Raw genomic sequence first — 23,872 nt, forward strand, 5'->3', positions numbered from 1 at the left:
TCAGTCATTTTATTTTGTTAACTCTTGAAACTTAAACTTACTAAATTTCCTCTGGTAGATGAGCCAGATGCCCGAAGCTGGCTGGAGCAAAACGTGGTCCGTCAGTACTGGACAGTGCAGTCCTCGAGGTTTCCTCATAGTTTACATTTGCACTCCAATTTAGCAGCTGTCTGGTAAGGAGCTAAACTTTTCATTTAATGTATTAACAGAAGAAACTTTGGCTGGGGCCTGCCGGAGCTGAATCTCTGGTGGGCATCCAGTTTGGGTCTTGAACCTTGAAGATGCAGAAGGAAACCCCGTCTCTCCTTGTGTCCTCAGCGCTGACTGAGGAACCTTCCTCCATATTTCCGCCTGTATGGAGCAGCAGTTAGAGGCTGCATCGTACCGGACGGATGGGGCATCTGCCTCTGAGCCTCGAGCCTGAGTGGCTGCTGCTGGGCTGGCTCCCTATGGCTTCTCAGGGACCCTCGTGCTGCCCCCAGCGAAGGCTTCTGCTCTGCTAGAGTCCACAGGGAGGCCAGAGTGACTGACCTCCGTTGGGTGGAGGACAGAGCTATTGTAGTGGCTTCCGATTCAGGTGCTGTTGGATTGTGGGAACTGGATGAGAATGAGACACTCGTTGTCAGCAAGGCCTGCAAGTATGAGCATGGTGACAGTGCTACAGTCGGTGTCCTGAGCTCTGGCATACTAGCTGCCAAGGTTAGGGACCTTGCTCAGCAGATGGAACTGAGTTCATACCAGGCTCCCTCTAGGCACGTCACCTGCATTGCTGCCTCCCTACGAGGATTCTGTTCCTTTCCTGCAGTGAGGACAAGAGAATGGTACTGTGTGATGCCCGAGCCCACGCCAGCATCACTGAGGGGCTGCAGTGCCCCGGTTGCCTTCCTATCACTGGCTCAGCATCCTGAGCAGAGTGAGGTCTTCGTCTTTGATGATGAGAGCGGGGCTGTCCCTTGTAGACCAAGGGTGCGGGCTGGGCTGCTGTCCTGCTAACACTGTCCCTTTCTGGCCTGTCACTGAAGACCACTCCCTTGCTGGGCTGGACTCAGGCCTTTCCAAGGTGTGTAAGAGCCGAGCCCACATGAGAGATGCTGCTCGGTCCCCGCTCAGTCCTCTTTCCGCGGTGGGCGGAGACCATCCAGTCGTCCGCCACATTGTGCCCACAGAGCCTCTGCCAGCCCCTGGCCCTGGCAGTGCCATTGAGTGCATTGGCTTTAAGACAGAAAGCAAATCGCGCATGAGTAGCCTCTCCTGTTAGCCGTGCCCTCTCAGTTTGTGGGCGACACACGTGTGGACACACCAGATCTGTGTACTTCCAGGCATGTCTCGGCCTGGGGTTCTATCGTCACAGGGAAGGACAACGTTCTTGAAGATGGACGTGTATGTTTGTCTGAGTGTGTGTGTAGACACATAGCTTCTGATGATGGAGGGAGTTAAAAAGTCCATCCCATATCTTTTCCACCTCCACCCCCCCAAAAAAAAAGAGTTCACGAGGGTTTTACGCTTCCTGTGTAGATGTGCTATGTCTGAATGAGGCGTGGGATGTGGGCATTCCTGGGTTCTAGGGTGCAGTGCATACACCTCTCAGAGGTAGGAGCAGCTTGATGTTTTTTTTGCAGAGCTTAATCCCCCTTTACCACAAGCTATGTCCCCATTCACAGAGATCCAATCCAACTCCCCTTGAGGAAGAGGCAGGTCACTCCCTCCAGTTCTGCACATCTCCTTGCTGTTAAACTGAGACAGGTCCATTCTCTGGCTGAATGAGAAATTTGGCTGGTGCCCGCGTAATAAATAGACTTGTAGAGATACATGTCTGCCACTTTTCCTACCTGAAAGTGGCCTGGAGCCTGACCCTCCTGCCTTTGGTCCCCTTTCTTTGGGTGTAGGAAGTCTGAATGCTGCTTTTGTGGACTCTGAATATTTTAAATTGCAGCATCAGAAGGGCTGGTGAGATGAAAAGTTTAGGCTTTGTTGGCCTGTGTTTTGGGGGGAAAAAAAACAAAAAAACTTCAATGTTAATATTTGGTTTTGATTTGTGATTTACATCAAGTACTTCCCTGAAATTTAAACTTACTGTGTGTTTTTTTCACAATTCTAATTGAACAGTTTTTAATTATTTCATTGGTTTTTTTTTAAATGAAATTATTTAATTATAATATGTCTTGATTTTCAAAGTGACTGGATTGCTATAAGGCCACTTATTTGATTTTCATTTCAGTGCACTTATTACAAAAATACAGTTACTATTTTGACAAAAACAGTTCATAGTTTTAAACTATTGCCTAAATCAGCAATAGATACAATACTGTATTCCCCCGGAAATAAGACCTAGCTGGACCATCAGCTGTAATGTGTCTTTTGGAACAAAAATTAATATAAGACCCGGTCTTATCTTAATATAAGACTGGGTCTTATATAACAATAGCATAACATAACACTGGGTCTTATATTAATTTTTGCTCCAAAAGACACATTACAGCTGATGGTCCAGCTAGGTCTTACTTTCGGGGAAACATGGTAATTGGAATTGCTCTGAAAGTGCTTCTCCAAGAGTATTTCAATTGATTTGTGAAAATGATTGTGGGAGGGCATTTACAGCCTGTCTTGTGTTTATTTGCTTATTGATTACTGGTTAAGTTACCACTAAATTGCATACATTCTTTGAGACATGTAATTTTACTAAAGGAGAGACCTTTCCATTGATACTTGATATTTGCTATCTAACAGGGACCAACACCTGTATAGCAGTGACCCGCTATATGTTCCAGATGACAGAGTTTTTGTTACAGAGACACAGGTTATTCGGGAAACTCTATGGTAAGACTTATTAACCTAATTAATAGTCTAGAAGACTTTATTAGTGAGAAGCAGAATGTTGGTTTTTTAAAGGAAAGTGTTGAGGGTTTTTTCACATGCAAACTAGAAACAGGCCATTAAGTATGAACCCTGAACAGTTCCCAGTAGGTACCTGCGCTTGGACTGGGGGACTCAGGAAACCCAAACTTCAGATTCAAACATGGAGATTGTGAGATTTGGATATATTCTTTCTCATTTTGAGTAACTTAATATATGATTTATATATGATATATGATTTATTCTCCCCGTATAGTTTTAATGAGTTCAAAGCAAAGTTCCTAATTTGCTGCTTACTGCTCTTAATGGGCAGAGTGTATCAGTGAAAGTTACCTGGGCTCCATACCTGGAAACCAGGAATCTAAGAAATTAGACTGTTCGCACGGAAATGCGAGTGAGATCCGGAATGTGTAATACTCTTACTCCTGAGCTCCCAGGTTCTGCTCCTGCCAGAAAGCATAATACTGACGTTCTTAAGAATGGGAAGATGTGTTTGGACCGTCTCATGTGAAGAAATGCTTTGACAACAGGGACTGTTTGGAACCTCTTTCTAAGATAATATTGCAATGTCTTGAGTCTTAAGGGAATCAGATAAACAGATTGATGTGTTCTGTTTTCTAATGCTGTGTTGTTCTCTGCCCCGCCACCCCACCCCCAATTCTGAGTCTTTCATGAAAATTTCTTAGTTATTATTATTATAGTGAATATTTTGCTAGACTTAACGTACATTCTTCTTTTTTATTTCGTTTCAGGTTACTTTCAGGAGTAAAAAAGCTCTTTATATTTCAGTTGATAGATGGGAAGGTAACTGTGAGAAACAATATTATAGTAACTCATTTGACACATGTAAGTTATTTGTTTTTATTATAATTACAATGAAATAATAGGATTTATGTAAACCATGGTTATATAACTAGAACATTTTGCAGTATTAAAACTACCAAATGTATTAGAAGATCCAAAAGGCAAAATTAAGCTGTGTGTCTATATAGTACTTAGAGAATTGTTTAGTATTGTTTGTTCACATTTGTTTTTTTTGTTTTGTTTTTTTAATTTATTGGGGTGACAATTGTTAGTAAAATTACATAGATCTCAGGTGTACAATTCTGTATTACATCATCTATAAATCCCATTGTGTGTTCACTACCCAGAGTCAGTTCTCCTTCCATCACCATATATTTGATCTTCACATTTGGTTTTGATTTGTGTTTTCTTTTTTTCTTCTTTTTAAACTTTTATTTATTTTAAGTGTGTTTTTCCAGGACCCATTAGCTCCAAGTCAAGTAGTTGTTTCAATCTAGTTATAGAGGGCGCAGCTAACACTGGCCCATGTGGGGATCGAGCCGGTGACCCTGGTGTTACGAGCATCACGACCTAACCAATTGAGCCAACCGGCCACCCCTGCTTTGTGTCTTCTGCTTTTTCCCCCATTATTCTGTATTGGGAAAGCTGTATACTGTAATTCTTTTGCCTATAGTGCATTTATCTGATAAGTATTTTAAAAAATATATAAGCCACAATTCCATATTCTGTAGAAAGTAATGCTGACACTATCCTTTGAATCTAAAACTAAATACCTGTTTTATGTTCAAAACAGTCACAAAAGAAGTGTTTTACAGTGGAGGGGTATGACTGTGAGTGCTTACAGAGACTGACTAAACAATTGCAGTTTGCTTCTGTTGCAGAGCTGTTTACGGTCAGTGCTGGAACAGGTAGCGGCCTATGGCCAGGTCGTGTTCCAGCTCCAGGAGTTCATCGATGACGTCACGGGGCACAGCTGCGAAAACACATTGCCTGGAAATGGTTCCGTCCTTCACACGTTGCCTGAAGCTCCATTCAGAACATACCAGGCTTTCATGTGGGCCCTGTACAAATACTTTATTAGTTTCAAAGAGGAACTTACAGAAATTGAGAAGTGTATCATTAAGAACGGTATTTCAGTGTTCTTCCCTTTTACTCGTAGGACCCATAAGTCGTATTTTGAATGTCATTTAAGTTATTAATTGATAAAAGCTTTGAAAATTACATGGCAAGTAAGTAATTCTCATGAATACATTCTTTTTTTTATTTTAAATTTACAGTTTAAGCCATTCATATGTCTCAAAATCCAAACAGTACAGAAGGATTTACGTTAAAAATTTTTCCCCTTGCTCCAGTACTCCACGCGAGTACCCAGTTCCCCTCCCCAGACACAGCCAAATCATCAGTTACTTGTGCATCTTTCCAGAAATAATTTAGACGTACACAATCAATGTGTGTTCCTATCTGCTTACCTAGAAGTCTTATCTATCTGCTCTCTCCAAATTGTTTTTTAATTTATATTTTGAGGTTTATTATCTCAGGTATATCAAGAGCCTCCTTGTTCTTTTTTTTACAAATTGAGCATTGTACAGATGGATCATAGACCAGTCCCCTTTTGGTGGACATTTAGGATGTTTCTGATCTTTGGCTCTTGCCAGTAGTGCTGCAGTAAAAACCACTTCCATGTAAGTAATTGTTCGTGTGTGCAGCAACTTACCTGTAGCATGAATTCTTAAGAGTGAAAATGCTAGGCCCAAGGGGATGTGATGGCATGTGTGACTTTCATAGATGTCACGCCATTGTTCTCCACGGAGGTGCAGATAAGTGGGAGGTGCAGATAAGTGGCTTTATTCTCTTGCCAGCAGGGTGTCTGAATACCTGTTGCCAACAGTGTTATCAGACTTTTTGATCTTCACCAATGTTAGGTGTAAAATGATAAACCAGTGTAGGTGTCTTTCTCCTCCACTTTTATTAGCAACTACTGCAAAAACTAGTACAGAGAGGTCCTTTGTCTTCAGCACCCAACTTCCCCCAACTGTGATAGCTTACGCAATTATGGATGTTATCAAAACTAGGAAATTGACATTGGCATAATAACGCTACGTAGTCTGCAGAGCTGACGTGGGTTTCACCAGTTTTGCAGGCACTTGCTCTTTGTAGGAAGGGAAGTAATATCTTTGTGCATAGTTCTGTGACATTTTGTCACCTGTTTAGATTCATACGACCACCTCCATGTTCAGGATTCAGAGTTGTGCCATCCCGACGAAGGAACTTGCTCTTGGCAGGCCCTGCAGTCAATCACCCTCTCCCCTCCCCTCACTGAAACAGCAGCCCACTGTTCTTTATTCACCCCATGTAGTTTTAATTTTCATTCTTTCATCACAGGTGAGGTCTAGTATCTGTGTGTATATTTAAGAATCACTCATATTTCCTTTTCCGTGAACTGTCAGTTCCTTTATATATTATTTTTCTGCTGAGTTGTCTTTTTTTTCTTCAGGGAGTTCTTTCTTTAGGAAAATTCACCCCATGTGATATGAGATGAAAACCCACCATCCTCCAGTTTGCTGTGCCTTTCCACGTGGCCGAACGTTTTTGTCACATTGGAACGCAGATACTTTTCCTTGCTAATGAGTGTGATTTCTCGTTTTTTGCAGATACTACGATAACTCTTGCAATAGTAGTGGACAAGTTGTCACCTCGACTGGCTCAGCTCAAGGTTCTGCACAAAGTATTCAGTACCGGAGTAGCAGAAGTTCCACCTGACACTCGGAATGTCGTTCGGGCATCCCACCTACTTAACACACTGTACAAGGCCATTCTTGAATATGACAGTGTTGGAGAAGCGTCTGAGCAAACCGTACGTAGGACCCTCATCTGGTCTAGAATGTGGGACTGCATTCTGCCCATCCAGAGGCGTACTGGATAGCCTCTCATAGCTCTGGGCCAAAAGGGTGCTCACATCATACTGTGCCAGACAATTGTGCAGGGTTTTTAAATCAGCTTCTAAATTATCATTGCCAAGGTCATGAAAACATAAAAGCAAGATGTGAAAAATACCTAGCTGACTTATAAAGATATTAAAGTAACCCTTTCTTAAATAAAAATGCAAATCTATTATATGAGGCATCTAGAGTAGTCCCATTCATAGGAAGAAAGTAGAATGGTGGTACCAGGTGCTGGGGAGCAAGGAAAAAAGGGGAGATGTTTAATGCCTACAGAGTTGCAGTTCCGAGCATGAAAAAGTTCCGGGGGTCTATTTTCACAACAATGTGAACATACTTAACACTATTGAACTGTACACTTAAAGATGTTGATAGTGTATTTTATGTGTTGTTTGCCACAATTTAAAAAACTACAAATCTAAAAAAAAAAAGGTACAAATCTAACCAGAGACTACTCTGGAAAGCTACAGGTTTGTTTGGGCACGTGTTTCTGGTATGTCTCCTGGTGTCCCTTTGCTTTCCCACCGTTTTGGTCCGTATAAAGGGGGTTGGCTTCTGTCAGCAAGGCACTTTTTGTCCTGCTGGTGAGTAGAGTAGAATGAACTCATTGCCTCATTCTTAATGGACGTTGTGTTAACTACACTATTGAGCTAGCATAACCGTCGCCCAGGTTGGACGATCCCATTTAGAATGAGCTGGTGTCCCTGGTAACTCTCACTCTCAAGAGAGTCCTGGTGTGGACCACAGACAATGTGGTCATCTCACGTCTAGGTGAGTTTTTTATAAGGAGTTTATAGCATGTTTTAGATTTTTAATTTCTTTGTTTCAAAAAACACAGAAAACCAATCACTTTGTAAGAGGCATTTGAGAAGTGTCATGTCTCATCTCATGCAGAGATGAAGGCATTCTGAGGGGTGGGCGTGCTGTGCCCGTAGGTCTCCCTGCTCTTCTCTCTCTGGGTGGAGACGGTGCGGCCCTACCTGCAGACGGTGGACGAGTGGATAGCGCACGGGCACCTGTGTGACCGCGCCAGGGAATTCATCATCCAGAGGTGAGGGCCAGGTGCCATCCCACCCTCCATGGTACAGTGACGTGCTGTCATTTGCTCCACGTGATGTGAAGGGGGTGGTGCCACTGACACAGCTGTGTGGCCAACACAGGCAGGTTCTGCTGCACTCAGAGAAGACGTCAGGTGCCAGCCCAAAAGTATTCTGAGTTTCGTGTCCGTTCCCAGCTTTTCTTAGCACAGTGTCTTTTTGAGTGCAAGTGTATTTATGGAGGTATGCTCAAAGGCACACTGCTTCCCAATAAAAAGGGGCCAAGGTGAAAACAGATGGCTTCAGTTCTTTCCATTACAAATTATTCGTAGGATGAAAGATAGAAAATATTCTAGAATATGCCTCCAGTACATTTATTTCTCCAAATGAGCAACTCTTTTTTACCCCTGCGGGTAATTGATTTTTCTGAGCAGAATCATAGGAACTGTGATGTGTAACCGCGCTCACTGTCAGCTCACTTTGAACCTGTGGGCTCTGTTTGGATGTGTGCTTTTGATAGACAGTTACCTGTCTAACTCAGCGGGAAGGACAGGATAACCTCACGTCCCCAGGTCTCTGCAAAGGCCGCCCTGTTTACACAGCGCTCATATGAATGAGCCAGCCTTTCTCTGCTTGAATCTCATGTTTCTCGTGTTCTCTTTCAACTGTCTCACAGGAGAATTTTGTAAAAGTGGGATTCTGACTATTCTTTGAGGATAATGAGTAACTCTCATTTCTTTCTTTAAAAGCAGTTTTCAGTTAAGAATCTGTATGGGAAAAAGAGGTGGAAGTCTGGGGATTACTTTCCCAGGAGATGGCAAAATGGGTCAATTGTTATTCTGCCTCTAAAGAAGAACAGATTCACCATATTTTCTTTAGTTCCAATTCAGGAAACCTTCTACTTAGTTAAAATTTACCTACGCCACTCAGAGTGCTTATCCACATTTCTATGTTAAACTGAAGTCAAGATAAAATCCTCCCTCTTTTGCATGGAGATTGCTTCGTTTTACCAATAATTGATATGACTGTTTTCAAATGTCTAGATAATATGCCAGAGCTAGAACAGACACGCCGTTGTTTTTAAGGGAGAAAACTTAAAGTTTAATATTCTTCTCAATCTCCATAGAAACAAAAATGTTCCGGTAAATCACAGAGACTTTTGGTATGCCACTTACACGCTGTACAGTGTATCAGAAAAGACGGAAAATGAAGAAAAAGTGAGTGATAGCGCTAGTGCGAGTTCTGGCAGTGACCGGGGGCCCAGCAGGCAGCACACCATGGTGTCCTTCCTCAGGCCCGTCCTCAAGCAGATCATAATGGCTGGCAAGTCCATGCAGCTGCTGAAGAACCTGCAGGTGGCGGACAGCCCTACGGGCCAGGCCACGGCCAGAGGTGGGCCTTTCCTCTGCGTCTCCCTCATCACTTGTGTCATCCTGAGATACGTCACTGTTTTGTAGTGTGAAATTGGTCAGTGCCTTTGGTTACATAGCACTTACCACCACCACGTTCAAACTGCAATCATGCTGCTCCTGATAGAGAAGAGAGTGTCCTCATTGAGGACTTTTAGCACTGTGTTTGAAAGGCAGTGACAGTTCCACGTGCTTTTTCCTTACCCTTGTACCTTGGGACTGGTCCTTAAGGAATGAGTCTCTGGCGTTTAATGCCATGCAGCATTTAGCTCTTAAAGACCATGAACCCTGGCAGGTAGGAATTCGTTGGTGAGCAGTTCAGACTTGATCATGGATATTAAGAAAATCTTGATATAATGTCCAGTCTTTTTTGATGCAATTCAAACAGTGTACTTAAAGATTTATCAACTGACTTAAAAAGACTTGAGAAGTATAAATGTGACCCTTAGTTGTTTTGCTTGTAAATCACCTTAATGTTACATTAATTATTTTGTGTTAATTGTATCTACTCTGAAACTTTCACTTCGGGACATTTCCTTTTTGACTGAAGAATAAAATGTAATGAGCTTTCTGGGGTCACTGTTGAAGTGTTTTTTCCACAATTTCTGTTAGTGTTGTCATACTGCTTATCCAGTGCCATGGTAACTTTATTTTCAAGCGTCCTGCTTAGGGTATTACTCTGTTCAGAAAAAAATTAGCTTTTACTTCGAATGTTTAACCACGAACTTTGTAGCTGTAGCAGAAGCTACGCAACTGTGTAGTCAGACTGTACTATAAAGGTAATGATACAGGGATAAACTCTCCTAGGCCAAAGGAAAAATACCAGGCGATATTCAGATACAATTACAGAATATTTCTTAATGTTATTGAATGGTTTTTACTAGATCGCAGTTCACCTGATACATTTCTTTATGTTTCAGATGCAGAAAGAAAAAGCTTGTATACCCTCTTCCTGGAATCTGTGCAGTCCCGTCTGCGACATGGAGAAGACCCCACTGCGCAGGTCCTCCCTGAGCAGCAAGTGGCCAGGGAGAAACTGATTAAGATGCAGTCCATCGCTGAAGCGCATCTTGAACTGGACGACGTCCATGACCCACTGCTGGCAATCAACTTTGCAAGGTGAAACACTGCAAGGTTTGGATGATTGAAATGGCAGAATCTGTGCAGTTTTTAGTAACTGTTTATTTCTGCCAGGTAGGGCTTTCCAGCCTTCAAAATAAAAACCTTTGTAGCCTCTCCTTCCCGGGGAATGCAGTACAAGCAGATACTGTGTTCACTGATTTCAGATGTCTAGTTTGGCCTCCTTGTTGCTTGTGAAAGGCCACAGGGGACCTACCATGTGCCCTAGGCTCATGGGGAGTGCTGTCACCTATGGAAGATGCACTTACGTCTGGGTCATGCGTGGGCATCTAACACATAGGCAGACCCTCTGTCTGCCTAAAGTATACGTCGGCCCGTGGGTTCTTTCAGGCACTTAGTACCCACATGGTGCTCTTTTACGGGATCCCGCCGTTCACTGCCAGTGGCCCTAATGGCGAGACACACCTAAAGTCCTAGACCCTGAAGGCAGAAGTGACCCTGAACTACTGGTCCACTCAGAGTATGTTTACAGGAAAGGTTTTGTCTTTCTGTCATAGTTGGTAATTTTAAGACTAAAGGTTAAATGGTATTCTGGAGTTTTTATTTAAGCGAGTTCTGTTGAGATCAGCTTTTAGAAAGAAGACTCATGTTTTTATGTTAAAGGTTGTATTTGGAACAGAGTGATTTTCATGAGAAGTTTGCTGGTGGAGATATACGAATGGATAGATCGTCCGAATCTGTTACGTGCCAGACTTTTGAATTAACGCTGAGATCTTGCCTCTACCCTCATATTGACAAGCAGTATCTCGATTGCTGTGGAAACCTCATGCAAACGCTGAAAAAAGATTACAGGTGTGCGGGAGTGTCATTTTGAAAGTAGTCGGTAGTTTATTGGACTTTAAGAACAGCTGGAATTATTTTAAATCCTGTATTTCAAATTTTTATTAGAGTCGTAAAGAGATATGCAGTACAGTTTTCTTTTGAGAGAATCAACCATTAATGTTTTCGTAATTATGTTGTGAAATACAATTCTTTGTGTGTTTCTGAGACTGTATTCCAAAAGAAAAACAGAAAAAGCTTGTTGCACAAAAATGCCCGTCACAAAATCTGCTATCAGAGGAAAAAACATGCTGTTACTTAGTAGTGCTTGACTAGTTCTTTGAATTATGACATATCCATGAACATGGCCTATCTGTGTCACGTGTGAACTTCATGAAGTTCATACAAATTGTGTTTATGCAGTTTTAAATAATGTAAAATGTTCTTAAAACTTAAAAAGTGGGATATATAATATGGTGAGAACCATATATTTTTTAAATATGCAGAAAAAGAAAGACTGCAAAGAAATACCTCAAATGGTTAAGAATGGTTAGCATCTGCATTAACTTTTTCTTACACTTTTGTGACTGCCCAATTTTCTACATTTTGAAAAAAATAACTTCTTTCTGATTATTAAAGTGAAACATACACTGTTTTTATTTTTAACGAAGTATTTGAGAGGTGTTAGTATTTGTGATTTTAGTAAATGTAGAGTGTAAACTGTGTCACTGAAATTGGTAGCAAAACCTGGTACTGATACAGAATCCTGTCTCATGTTGCTTATTTTCTCTCCATTCAGGTTGGTGGAGTACTTACAGGCCATGAGAAATTTTTTTTTAATGGAAGGTGGAGATACCATGTATGACTTCTACACCTCAATTTTTGATAAAATAAGAGAAAAGGAAACCTGGCAAAATGTGTCTTTTCTTAACGTTCAGCTCCAAGAAGCAGTAGGACAACGTTATCCTGAAGATAGTTCACGGTAAAATATGGGAGGCACCTTTCATTTTAAATATTACATAGTAATCCATGTTCCATGAACTCTTCTTTGCATTTTTATGTACATTATCTCATTTAATCTTCACAGTAACCCTATGAATTTTACTAATGTTATTTTACATATTAGAAAACTGAGTCAGCAGGTAGCTAAGTGACTTGCCCACTAAGCGGAAGGACACGCTGAGATGGGACCGAGCAACCAGTCAGGCCCTGATGGCCTCCCTCACTTGACTGGAATCCGTGCCAGCCATCAGCTGTGGCACCTCCCTGCTCCAGTGGCCTCGCCTCCAGCCAGCTTCACTAGCCTCATGTGTGGTGGTCTCAGGAGGTGGTGTACTGAGGCAGCCTGAGCTCCAGGCCTGCAGGCCCTCACTTCCCCATGTGCTGCTGTTGGTCAGACTGAGTCAGGAGTGGGAAATAGATTCCACCACTGAATGGGCAAAGTTGTGAGCTTCCAATCTGTACGTTGGCTTATCCCTGGCCGTGTTGCTAAGCAGCCCTTTGCTGCCTATCAGCTGCCCGCTGAGCAGCTGGACCAGGTCTGTGGGTCGGTGCCCCCAGAGCTTTGTAAAGCAGACACCCTGCACCCTGCTTGCTGGTCCTTCCTGTCCCAGGTCCTTCTCGGCTATCTTTCTCATTTACCTCCGCGGCCCTTCAAAAGTAATAGTGATAATAGTTCGTCCATGTTGTCATTGCTGAGTGCGTACTGCCGAGTAGGAGATAAAATAATTCCTTTTATTTGTATGCATTCTTTCATTACCTTTGATTCTTCCATAAAAGCAGAATTTTCATCAATTATGTGGTGGGCCAAAGCAGGGTAACTGTTACATTCTTTTCATAATAAGAGATTAGTGCCCAGCAACCCCCAGAAAGGTTGTTTTTCAATATCAGTAGAAACTCATGGATTTTGTTAGTTTTAATGTCTCAGTCTGTTAATTACTTTTTTGTTGCTCATACTGTCCCATTTTGACCCAGAGGGAAGCCTTTCACTGGACCCCAGTGACACAGGAGAGCACCTTACCGTTGGGACTGATGTCCAGGCTGGTCCTGTGTACCTCCTGCTCCAGGCTAGAGCACCTCTCCCACCAGCACACGTCCTGGTTGTTTGGTGGCTTAAAAAGCCCTCCATCTGGGTGCCAGAGTATTCGTGGGTCCTGGGTTGTCACTGCCTCTGGGCTCTCTGGGCTCTCTGAGCTAGGAAATCTGTAGGAAGAGAAAAATGAACCATAAGCTCATATTCATATTTCCAGTGTATATTAGAGTTCACAGGGTCCAATTCTGACTTCCTTTCATCTCTTCCTTTGAATGCTTCCCAGCACATTAACATAACACGTCTGGATTTGGTTCTCAATAAACAGTAATGATCCCAAAGTGACAACAGCAACAAGCCCACTGAGAGTTTAAAACGTGTATGATTGTTTTCCTGTACTTTCAAGTTGTCACAATCTCACAGTACAAGGTCACTTGGAATAACTCTCCCTGTGCTTTCACCACCAATTTGATACAGGGTCAGGTTGGTTTGTTTTATTTTCTGCTTTTAGGATTTGCTTTTCCCCCACCTTGATTCAGTTTTGTTTTTTAATTAGGTAAAACAACTATGTTTCTCAAGTTGAAATCATTGGCACAGAGGTACTTCTAGAGAAATCTGGCCTCTATCCGTATCCGTCCTTGCCCGTATTTTCCTTCCCTGTAGGTGACCATTGTTAGTAGATTTTATTTTATCCTCCTGTGTTTATTGAAACCAAAAACATGTGCCTTTTCCTGCTCACACGTCACACAAGAGACAGCACACAGTGCACCCTCTCCAAGCCTGCTTCCTTTTTCTTACGTCAGTGACGCATCCCAGACCCTCTGTCTGCAGGCCCTTCCCGCTTGTTCTGTTGGTGGACATTTGGGCTTCTGATCTTTTGCTATGCACGTATATAGGGACTGGTCTTACACATTCCACTTCGTATTTTTGCCAGTGTAACTTGGAAGTATGTTTCTAGAATGGGCTTGCTGGGTGGAAGGGTAAACGTGTGTAATTCTGCCAGCTGTCCCCAAGTTGCTTTTCACGAAAGCTGCATCCTTCTCATCCCATCAGCAGTGTGTAGGAGCGTTCCCCACAGACTCTCCGCACGGTGGCCAGTCTGATGGTGAGAAATGGTATCTCAGTGTAGTTTTCATTCCCATTTTCCTAATTACGAGTGAGCTTAGGCATCTATCCAAACGCTAAGTTTTATGTTTCTTCTAGTGAGAGCTGCCCATGTCTTCTGACACTGTTTCTGTCAGTATCAGGTCGGCGGTCCTTATCCTCTCCGTTTTTAGAAGTTTTTGATTTTGATTTCCCAATTTGACACTTGTCTTTTTATTTCTGCTTATGGTATAACGATTTTTTGTTACTGTTTTGACATGCGGATGTTTTTTAGTTTTGTATCAGTCTTTTATTTGGGATTTTGAGTCATAAAGTTTTACTCCCTCTTGGGTTATAAACAAATTCACTCATCTTTTGTTCTAATGCTTGAATGGATTTTTTTTTATATTCAGATGTTGATCCATTTGGAACTTATCCAGGTAAAACCCATGAGAAATAGATCCAATTATCTTTTTCCAAATGACTGGTTGGTTCCCATCACTTATTTCTTTTAAAAAAAGAGATTTATCTTTTTCCCATTTATTTGAGAACCCTTGATCTTTAAATTTTTATATGCACTTAAGTCATGCATTTGGGTCTCTTCCTAGATTTTTCACATGTGCCAGTAGCATTCTGTTTCAATAGGGTTTTCCTGGCTATTTTAGCTTATTTATTTTTCCAAATGTACTTTCTCATCAGCTTGACTGGCTCCACCAAAACAAAAACCTTGATGGTATTTTTATTGAGGTTCATTCATTTGTAGACTAACTCAGGACAAATGAGCCACCGTCGGGACCCTTTCTGCTATGGCGTCTAGGTGCTCTGAGTGTGTGTCTGCTCTCAGGCTCCCAAAGTCCCTGCCAAGAGTCACTGAGTGGGTTCCAGCACCAGTGCCAAGGCTGCCCCTTGCCCTCCACCTGCCCCTGGCAAGCAGCTTCCTGCTCAGCACTCATGCCTGGGGCACTCCATTCCCCACTGGTGGATGCAGTGCCCCCTGGGAGTCAGTGACATTAGCCCCGTGACTGCTCAAATGTCAGTCATGCACCCAATACGGAGCTCATGTTTCTCATCCCTTTGTGTCTGGTCGGCAGCATGGTTCTCCTGGTGCCCGAAGGCGGTCTGTGGTTCATCCAGGACCACCCTGTCCTCGCCCCCACACACCCCTGGTTGGTCAGCTCTGCCTTACCTCGGTGCTCCATCGAAAGGTCCTCTGATGCCTCCCAGCCAGCTGTGTCTGAGCTTCTGTCCCTTCCGCTGAGCCTCGCGCAGTCAGCAGCCACCAGCGTGACTGCAGTGAACCAGCAGCTCCCTGCGGCACTCACACTCAGGCTCCTCGTGGCCTCAGAGCAGACAGGCTGAGCTGCTCGTGAGGGAACGCTTCTCACTGTGGCCCGTGTTCCCAGCGCCTGCCTTGTACACGTAAACATGTAGACATCATCTCTCTCCCCTTCCACAGCTTACATGTCGGGTCTGGAACACTTCTGGTTCCCCCACTGTAGGAGTGTTCACAGGCCTACGTCCTCCAGTGACGTGCTCTCCCATTTGCACCGCCTGGCAGTGGTCTGCTCTCCTACAAAGCTCTGCGTCCCCTGGGTGATAGGAGGTGACTCTGCATGTTTGCTCTGTGGTGTGAGCCTCGAGGGGAGAAGGGATCTATCATCTGCTTGGCTTGGCACCTGACAAATTAGGTATTCAGTGGGTGTTTATTAAATACTTAGCTGACGCTCATGTAACAGACTTACAAGCTAACAAAATTCTGATTAGTCCTGTGACATGAAATGAATTAGCTAATTCATAAATCACAGGCCGCCCTTTACCTCTCTGGTGGTGAATCACTCTGCCTCTGTCTCCCACGAACCTCCCAAGGTCACTCAGGGCCTCTGCAGCCATGGTCAGTTACATGATGGCGCAGTCCACTGGCATGACTGCCCTGAGGGTCACGTGAGGTGAGGACACTTAGGAGCCCCTGGCGTGCTGGGCACAGGACCAGTTCCGTGCGCTGTCAGGTGCTGGCCTTCTATTGAGAGGCCCATTCAAACCAGCGGTAGGAGAGTGGGGACAGCAGTGCGAGTGACACCTTCACGTTGGAAGCAGACTTGTTCTTGTCACCTGCACACTCCTGGGGCCAGGAGAGCAGTCCCCTTACCTCCCTCAGCAGAGGGACGCCCGTCTGAGCCGATTGCCTGAATTTTACCAGAATTAAGTGCCCCACCCATTAAAGTTGCGTCCTCTTCCCTGACTTCATCTTTTTTCCTAACAGACTACAGTTGTTAAGTTTCTCTTTTTTATACTGTTTTCCCGAAAATAAGACCTAGCTGGAAAATAAGTCCTAGCATGATTTTTAATAAGACATCCCCTGAAAATAAGCCCTAATGTGTCTTTTGGAGCTAAACTTAATCTAAGACCCAGTCTTATTTTCAGGGAAACACGGTAGGGCTATATTTTCAGGGGATGTCTTATTAAAAATCATGCTAGCGGAGGTGGACAGGTGGCTCAGTTGGTTAGAGTGCAAGCTCTGGGCAACAGGGCTGCCAGTTCGATTCCCACGAGGGCCAGCGAGCTGCGCCCTCCACAACTAGAATGAAGTCAATGAGCTGCCGCTGAGCTTCTGGGTAGCTGGATGGCTCAATCGATTGGCGCACATGCTCTCAACCACAAGGTTGCCGGTTCGACTCCCTCAAGGGATGGTGGGCTGCGCCCCCTGCAACTAATATTGAATACGGCACCTTGACCTGAGCTGCCGCTGAGCTCCTGGACGGCTGGAAGGCTCAGTTGGTTAGAGCGCATGCTCTTAACACCAAGGTTGCCAGTTTGACTCCCGCAAGGGATGATGGGCTGCACCCCCTGCAGCTAAGATTGAACAATGGCGACTAGACTTGGAGCTGAGCTGCACCCTCCACAACTAAGATTGAAAGGACAACAACTTGACTTGGAGCTGATGGGTCCTGGGAAAAACATACTGTTCCCCAATAAAGTCCTGGAAATACACACTGTTCTCCAATAAAGTCCTGTTAAAAAAAATGCAGAAAAATCTCTGTTTATTAAAGTGAGAAGATCTCTAACATTAAAAATAAAAAATAAAATAATCATTTTAGGAATTATTTTCCGGTTAGGTCGTATTTTCAGGGAAACACGGTAGCTAAACCCATTATTTGAAAACTTTTCCTCTCTTATTTCTAAAACCAAATTCCTGTTCTGGAACGTATGCTGGAAAAGATGCCTTTATTGGACTATTTAGAGCCTTTTTATGAAATACAGTTTCCTGTGTGGAATATAGATGTAAATCAATGTTAAAATAATAGTGGTTTGTTTTTGAGAGCATTTTTGCATGAGCATTTTTTCCCACAAACTAAAACTGAAATTTTTTTAATCTAGTCTATCGATATCTTTTGAAAATGTCGACACAGCTAAGAAGAAACTCCCTGTTCATATCCTAGATGGTCTGACCCTGAGCTACAAGGTGGGTGCTGATACTCTTTGTAAGAACATTGTTTCTGTTAAAACGTGCAAGTAATGGGTTACTTCCTATTCTAATTTTCTGTTTTTTGTTTTCATAGGTTCCATGGCCTGTGGACATTGTTATAAGTTTGGAATGTCAGAAAATTTATAATCAGGTGTTCCTTCTTTTATTGCAAATAAAGTGGGCAAAGTATAGTCTGGATGTTTTATTATTTGGTGGTAAGATGTGTTTTTAACAGCTAAATCATAATTTAATTTTAGCCCTCAAAAAGAGATTGGTGTTCTTGAGTCATTTTTTTATGTCTACACAAGTGCCAAATGACATGTATTTATCGCAGCATTTTTACAGACGTCAGAATTAACTTTCCTGAATGAGATACCAGGAAGGTGTATGTACAGTTAATCTGAAATACAATAACTTGGTTACAAATTTAGCAATTAAGATTTTAACAATTCTTAGATTCCATGAAAATGTGTAGTACCAAGTTAATGGGACTTGGCGTTTACATTTTTGATGGCAGCAATAACCAAGGTGATGCGGGGAATTTTTCACGAGCTTACCTTCCAGAGACACTGGAGGTATGGTTGCTGGTGCGCATCTGGCAGGTGCCCTTTGCTGGGCTGGTGAGCACCAGACGGAGGGCCCGCCCATGCAGTGCTGGGGTCAGGTGTGAGCGCTCCCCATCCACTCTGCTCGTTGATCTTTTACAGAACTGACTGGTACTGCTAAGAAACCACAGCTTAAAGAAGGACTTTTGTGTGAACAGGACGCGGCTGCTCAGTCTGGCCCACAGAAGAAACCAGTGACACAGCAGACTCATCGTCTGTTCCTCTTAAGAGTGAAACTCATGCACTTCGTGAACAGCTTACACAACTACATCATGACCAGGGTCTGTATATCTTCCACCTCGGTCCTGGCGCCTTGTGGCAGAGCCATAGTCACAGAAGCGTCCACACAATCCTTACAGACTATAGATGTGAAAGTTTGTTCACGAGACAGCATGGCAGTGTGGCGGGCAGGTGTTTTGAACATGCCAGGGCACATGGGCCCAGAGACCGCTGCCCTCCTGTCCCCAACCCCAGGGCAGGCATAGCCACGTTCTTGCTCTGGAGTTGCCTTCAGAACGTGGCACATGGTCCTTTCAATTTTGTCAGCGGTGACAGTGGTCCCCAGCAGCAGCCCAGATCTGTCAAGCTGGTGTGGGCTGTGAGGAGGAAGAGGGGGCCAGATTACATACTTTTTCTTGAAAACAAGAAGTAACTCATTACAAATACATTTTTCTTAACACATCTTAAAACCAGCTCTAGGGGAAGTTCTGAAACAGTTCAGCTATGTGAACAGTGGCAGTATTACTGGAAGACAGTACTCACTTGGCGTTTGAAGTGGTTGCCCAAAACATGTATAGTGCATCTGGCATATAAGTTCCAAAACCCAGTTTAGATGAAGTGAGCCCTTGAGGCCTGTATTTTGGACCTCGTGCCTGAGGCAGACTGCTGTCTGCTTCCCCTGCCTGCATCTGGGGCCTTCAGAGGGCCACGTAAGCCACTAATTGTTGAGAGTAGATGGTAGGAGTTTCAAGTTTTTGCTTAATTTGTTCTCTATTTGAAGTACATTTATGCTTCCTTTCAAGAACTGACAAAAACATGTAAATTCAATTTACCTGATGATTTAAATGACAGTCAGTGCGTTTTCTGTGTGGTATGATATACGTACTGCCCCTGCCCACCAGGAATGCTCTAAGTCCAGAGTGTGCATTTGTTAACTGTGCAAGTGGGTGTCCTGAGAGACGGGCCTCGTCACCATTCCAGGATAATGCCAGCCTTTAAAGAGCAGTACTTTATAAACTTTGCAGATGTAATTATCGAAGGCAGAACTTGGGAGGAGCAGAAGAGGTTGGTACACAAGGTCTCGAAGAAATCTGACTGAATTTTTCATCTTTCTCTTCCAAGATTCTTCACAGTACAGGACTGGAGTTTCAGCATCAAATCCAGGAAGCCAAGGATTTAGATCAATTGATTAAAATTCACTATAGGTATCTGTCAACCATCCATGATCGATGTCTGCTGAGAGAAAAGGTACGTCACCTGCAGACTTGGCCCCTGAGGCAGGAATGAAACTGTCCGACGGAGGTTGTCTCTCTGCTTTGGAGTTTTATCCTTACCAAGCTTCTGTTCTGTAGACTATTCTGTAAGAAAAGATCAGATCAGATGAGGTTACAAATTTGTGCCATATTACCAGAAATTATGTCTAAGAGAAGCAGATGAGAACGGTATTGCCATCCTGTCCTGTCTGCACAGCACTTGGATTCAGTTGGAAAATTTTATCTGGAGTTCTGGAATAATAGGGCTTCAGTTAGGAAGTGTGTCCACCTCAGTGTGAACGTGTGGGATTAAGTCACATTACAGCCTTTGGCATTACGTGCCCCTGTCACTGGTGGGTTTGAATGGCCGTCCCAGGAAATGGTGGTTTTCTCTGTTGGACTGTGCTGCTGACACCACCTGTGTCCCCGGCGCAGTAGGTGGGGCCCAATTCCAAGTGCACTTTGTTCAGAGCCTGGCACCCTTCTTGCACACAGAAGGCAGTCATTGCACTGATGAGCTTTTTCTCTGACATAGTATTAGGTAAAAGTTTTGGTGTCACTGTCCAAGCATAGTTACAGCGCCTGTGTTCTGCCCATGGCTTTGTCTGCAGGTCAGCTTTGTGAAAGAAGCCATCATGAAGGTGTTGAACTTGGCTCTCATGTTTGCGGACGGCTGGCAGGCGGGCCTGGGGGCATGGCAGTGAGTACGAGGCTTGTAGAATCTGTGCTGTGAGTGGCCCAGCCTCCCTTTTATCTGGCTGCTTTCTGGGAGCCTTTTTTTTCTTTTTTTTGAAAAGATTTTATTGGGGAAAGGGACAGTGTGTACTTCCAGGCCTCTTTTCCAAGTCAAGTTGTTGTCCTTTCAGTCTTAGTTGTGGAGGGTGCTGTTCAGCTTCAAGTTGTCCTTTCAGTCTTAGTTGTGGAGGGCGTAGCTCAGCTCCAGGTCCAGTTGCCCGTTTTGTAGTTGCAGGGAGCACAGCCCACCATCCCTTGCGGGCGTCGAACCGGCAACCTTGTGGTTGAGAGGACAGGCTCCAACCAACTGAGCCATTGGGGAGATTGGCGGCAGCTCAGCTCAAGGTGCCGTGTTCAATCTTAGTTGCAGGGGGCAGAGCCCACCATCCCTTGCGGGACTCGAGGAACCGAACTGGCAACCTTGTGGTTGGGAGTCCACTGGCCCATGTGGGAATCAAACCAGCAGCCTTTGGAGTTAGGAGCATGGAGCTCTTACCGCCTGAGCCACCGGGAACCTTTTTGTCATCTTGGTGACACATCACATACTGCTTCTACTTAAGGAAGCATTGAAGAATCTGTTCATTGAAACTAGGCAGCATCAGGAATTGTGCAATTCTCTCAGGAGCGGCAAGACAATGAGAAAAATCTGAAGTATATATTTAATTAGGAAAGCAAATACCCTTAGATTACATTCATGTTTTGTTACATAGGTTTTGTTAAATTTTTATTATGGATGCCTTTAAAATATACACAGGACTAGATAACGATTTAAAAACAGCAGAAGGTACCCCAGGTGCCCATCACGCCACTTCAGCAGACCCCAGCGATGACCCGTCCTGGTTTGTGTTTACTGGCCAGCGCACTCGCTGGACATCACACTAGATGAGGAGGAGAGGATTTAGAACTAGATCAACATTGCAGTTGATGGAAATTAATCGATCCTGGTTCATAGTTACAGCAAAAAAGTGAAAAACTGGAAAGCAATGTGAAATTTGAACACTGATTAGTTATTTGATGATACTGAAAAATCGTGAAGTATTTTTAAGCAAATGGTATTATAGCTGTGTTATAAAAGGAGTCTATGTTTAAACACACCAAAATATGACTGAAATGCTGTGAGGTCTCAAATTTGCTTCTGCAAATGTGGGGCTGGGGTGACATCGGTCTGTCTGGGTGGGTGCGTGGAAGTCCACGGGTGGTTCTCTCCTTCAGATTTCCCATAATGAAAAGCTTTTAAATCATTTTTAGACTGAGGGTTATATGTCTTACTTATAGCCACCGTAACTCTAGAACTCAGTGGTTGCGTATCATAGTGACACTCCTTCAGACAATGTCCTAGTTTTATTTTAAAGTAGAGCAGGAAAATTTTTATTTTACAGTCTTTGTAATTAGGATTCTAAATAATTAAATTGAGGTACATTTGCAATTACTCCAAAGATATCTCATGGCCTACCTATTAACTCCTTATACACTGACTTGAATTGAAATGTACTTTCTTTCCTAGGTTGGAATCTATAGAGAAAATGGAGTCTGATTTTAAAAACTGCCATATGTTTCTTGTAACCATTTTAAACAAAGCCGTCTGTAGAGGATCCTTTCCCCACCGTGAGTACACCACGTTACAGTGTTCCTGCACTTACATTTTATTGTGCTAAGGCTGTATGCCGTTGTTTCAGTACTGATCTTATGAACTAGACTTTTCACCATTTCACACCTGCAAACTCCCTCAGCCGTTTTGCCATGCTTTGAATTGTCTTTTCAGAATTACTACGGGGCCAGTGAATATCAAATGTGAAACACTGAGACTAAAGACTGCTTTCTAGTATATCATTTGTTACATTCATGGGTTTCTAAAACTATTAGTAAATAAAGCAGAGGCAGAATAGATTTCAGTCTCGCTTTCCTATCATGGGTAGCCTTTGTAACTATTCCTTTTAAAAAGATAGGGGATTTCGGGTTTTTTTTGTTGTTTTTGTTTTAATTTTTTTTATTGGGGAATAGTCGTGTTTTTCCAGGACCCATCAGCTCCAAGTCAAGTCGTTGTTTTCAATCTAGTTGTGGAGGGCACTGTTCACTGGCCCATGTGGGAATCAAACTGGCGACCTGGGTGTTATGAGCACTACGCTCTAACCAACTCAGCCAACTTGCCACCCCTCTTTTAGCAGTTTTAAAACACCCAAGGGAAACAGGGTCTAACATATGGTAATGGAAAGAGAACTGACTCTGGGTGGTGAACACACAATGTGAGATATAGATAATGTATTATAGAATTATACACCTGAAATTTATGTAACTTTACTAACAGTTGTCACCCCAATGAACTAATTTAAAGAAAAAAAAGCAAAAATGCCCAAGGCTTCCTGACAAACATTGTGAGCAGGCAGAAGTCTGTGGGGTGAGTCACAGGATCAGAGAGCTGTTTAATCTGCAGAAACAAGGGTTAAGTAGAATCTCTCTGTGCATCTTTTGGGGAAAACTATGCGGGTAACCTCCTCCCTATTTCTGCTTATTCAACTTGTGATATGCTCATTAAGAAGAGCTGAACATTCTTAAATACCGTGTAGGAAATGGGTTAGAGGAAACACTGTGGCACTCACCTGTGGAACTGGGTGACAGTTACATAGGTAGTTTCCAGTTGTAGGTTAGGACATAGCATTTGTTATGAATGGACTCCGGGTGTTAGGACATGTGGAACGAATGTGATTGGCTCAGTGAAATGCCCAGATATTTTTTTTTCAAAATTCAGGTGATCTGAAATAGAAATCAATCATACATTTTCTGTTTGTACTTGATGAGGATTGTCATCTTTATTATACATTAAAGTATTCAGTATTTTAATTAGAAATAGAAAATATCTTTAAATACTCTAAAGTTTTGAATTTATTAAAGCCTTATTCAGACATTTTCAAATATTTATACCTATTCTTTTTACCTTACTTTTATTCTTCCCACAGTGGAATCTCTAGCCCTGTCACTCATGGCCGGAATGGAGCAAAGCTAAGTATCTTCCGTGTCATAAAGACCCAGACTCAGTCTTCACACACGTGCATTTCCACGGCATGAATCTGGGAAGTGGGAATCGTTTTATTTTGGTTCATTTTTAAAACTTGTCTACTGTCTAGACAAGTGGGTTTGCAGGTGTTTTCTCTGAAGCTCATTGGATATTATGTAGGTTTATGTGTATAACATTGTGTCAACCGTGCAAAGTGTATATAGGCTATTTATATTTCCTACTGTAAGCTCTGGATTTGCAGTATTGTACCTTTACCTGTGAGCTGTGTCATTTTGGAAAATTAATTATTAATATTAAAAATAAGTTAAAACACCTTAAATGTTTTCCTTTTGCTCGGTCACAGAAATTTTCTATAGCTAGTTTTCCATGCTGTCTTCCCTGAAGGTTCTTAGATTTAGCTGTCTGAAAAATGTATTTTTTTTTTTATTAGGGAAAGGGAAAATGACTTTATTGGGGAACAGTGTGTACTTCCAGGCCTTTTCTCCAAGTCAAGTTGTTGTCCTTTCAGTCTTAGTTGTGGAGGGTGCAGCT

At 43.0% G+C, this 23,872-nt stretch overlaps 1 protein-coding gene and 1 pseudogene across 6 annotated transcripts in view; both read left to right on the forward strand.

Annotated features, from left to right (window-relative positions):
- The window catches only part of TUBGCP5 (tubulin gamma complex component 5), a 31,987-nt gene extending 8,327 nt beyond the window's left edge, over positions 1–23,660 (forward strand). The window contains exons 7-23 of one of the 6 annotated variants that reach the window (XM_019753217.2): positions 59–173; positions 2,728–2,817; positions 3,606–3,699; positions 4,539–4,785; positions 6,309–6,511; positions 7,532–7,647; positions 8,760–9,025; positions 9,963–10,161; positions 10,786–10,974; positions 11,741–11,923; positions 17,429–17,513; positions 17,611–17,731; positions 18,224–18,402; positions 19,463–19,588; positions 20,205–20,293; positions 21,833–21,933; positions 23,283–23,660. In XM_019753217.2, coding sequence (XP_019608776.2) covers positions 59–173; positions 2,728–2,817; positions 3,606–3,699; positions 4,539–4,785; positions 6,309–6,511; positions 7,532–7,647; positions 8,760–9,025; positions 9,963–10,161; positions 10,786–10,974; positions 11,741–11,923; positions 17,429–17,513; positions 17,611–17,731; positions 18,224–18,402; positions 19,463–19,588; positions 20,205–20,293; positions 21,833–21,933; positions 23,283–23,329 — 2,450 coding nt within the window. In that variant the 3' untranslated portion in view covers positions 23,330–23,660. Of the gene's footprint in view, positions 1–58; positions 174–2,727; positions 2,818–3,605; positions 3,700–4,538; positions 4,786–6,308; positions 6,512–7,531; positions 7,648–8,759; positions 9,026–9,962; positions 10,162–10,785; positions 10,975–11,740; positions 11,924–17,428; positions 17,514–17,610; positions 17,732–18,223; positions 18,403–19,462; positions 19,589–20,204; positions 20,294–21,832; positions 21,934–23,282 lie in introns of those variants that run through there. The other 5 variants (XM_074317260.1, XR_012491051.1, XR_012491053.1 and 2 more) reach the window with 5 other exon arrangements.
- LOC109459048 (methylosome protein WDR77) lies at positions 180–1,389 on the forward strand (annotated as a pseudogene).
- Positions 23,661–23,872: the final 212 nt, after the last annotated feature.

This window comes from Rhinolophus sinicus, linkage group LG13, assembly GCF_036562045.2.
Source record: "Rhinolophus sinicus isolate RSC01 linkage group LG13, ASM3656204v1, whole genome shotgun sequence".
In the NCBI taxonomy this organism is placed as follows: domain Eukaryota; kingdom Metazoa; phylum Chordata; class Mammalia; order Chiroptera; family Rhinolophidae; genus Rhinolophus; species Rhinolophus sinicus.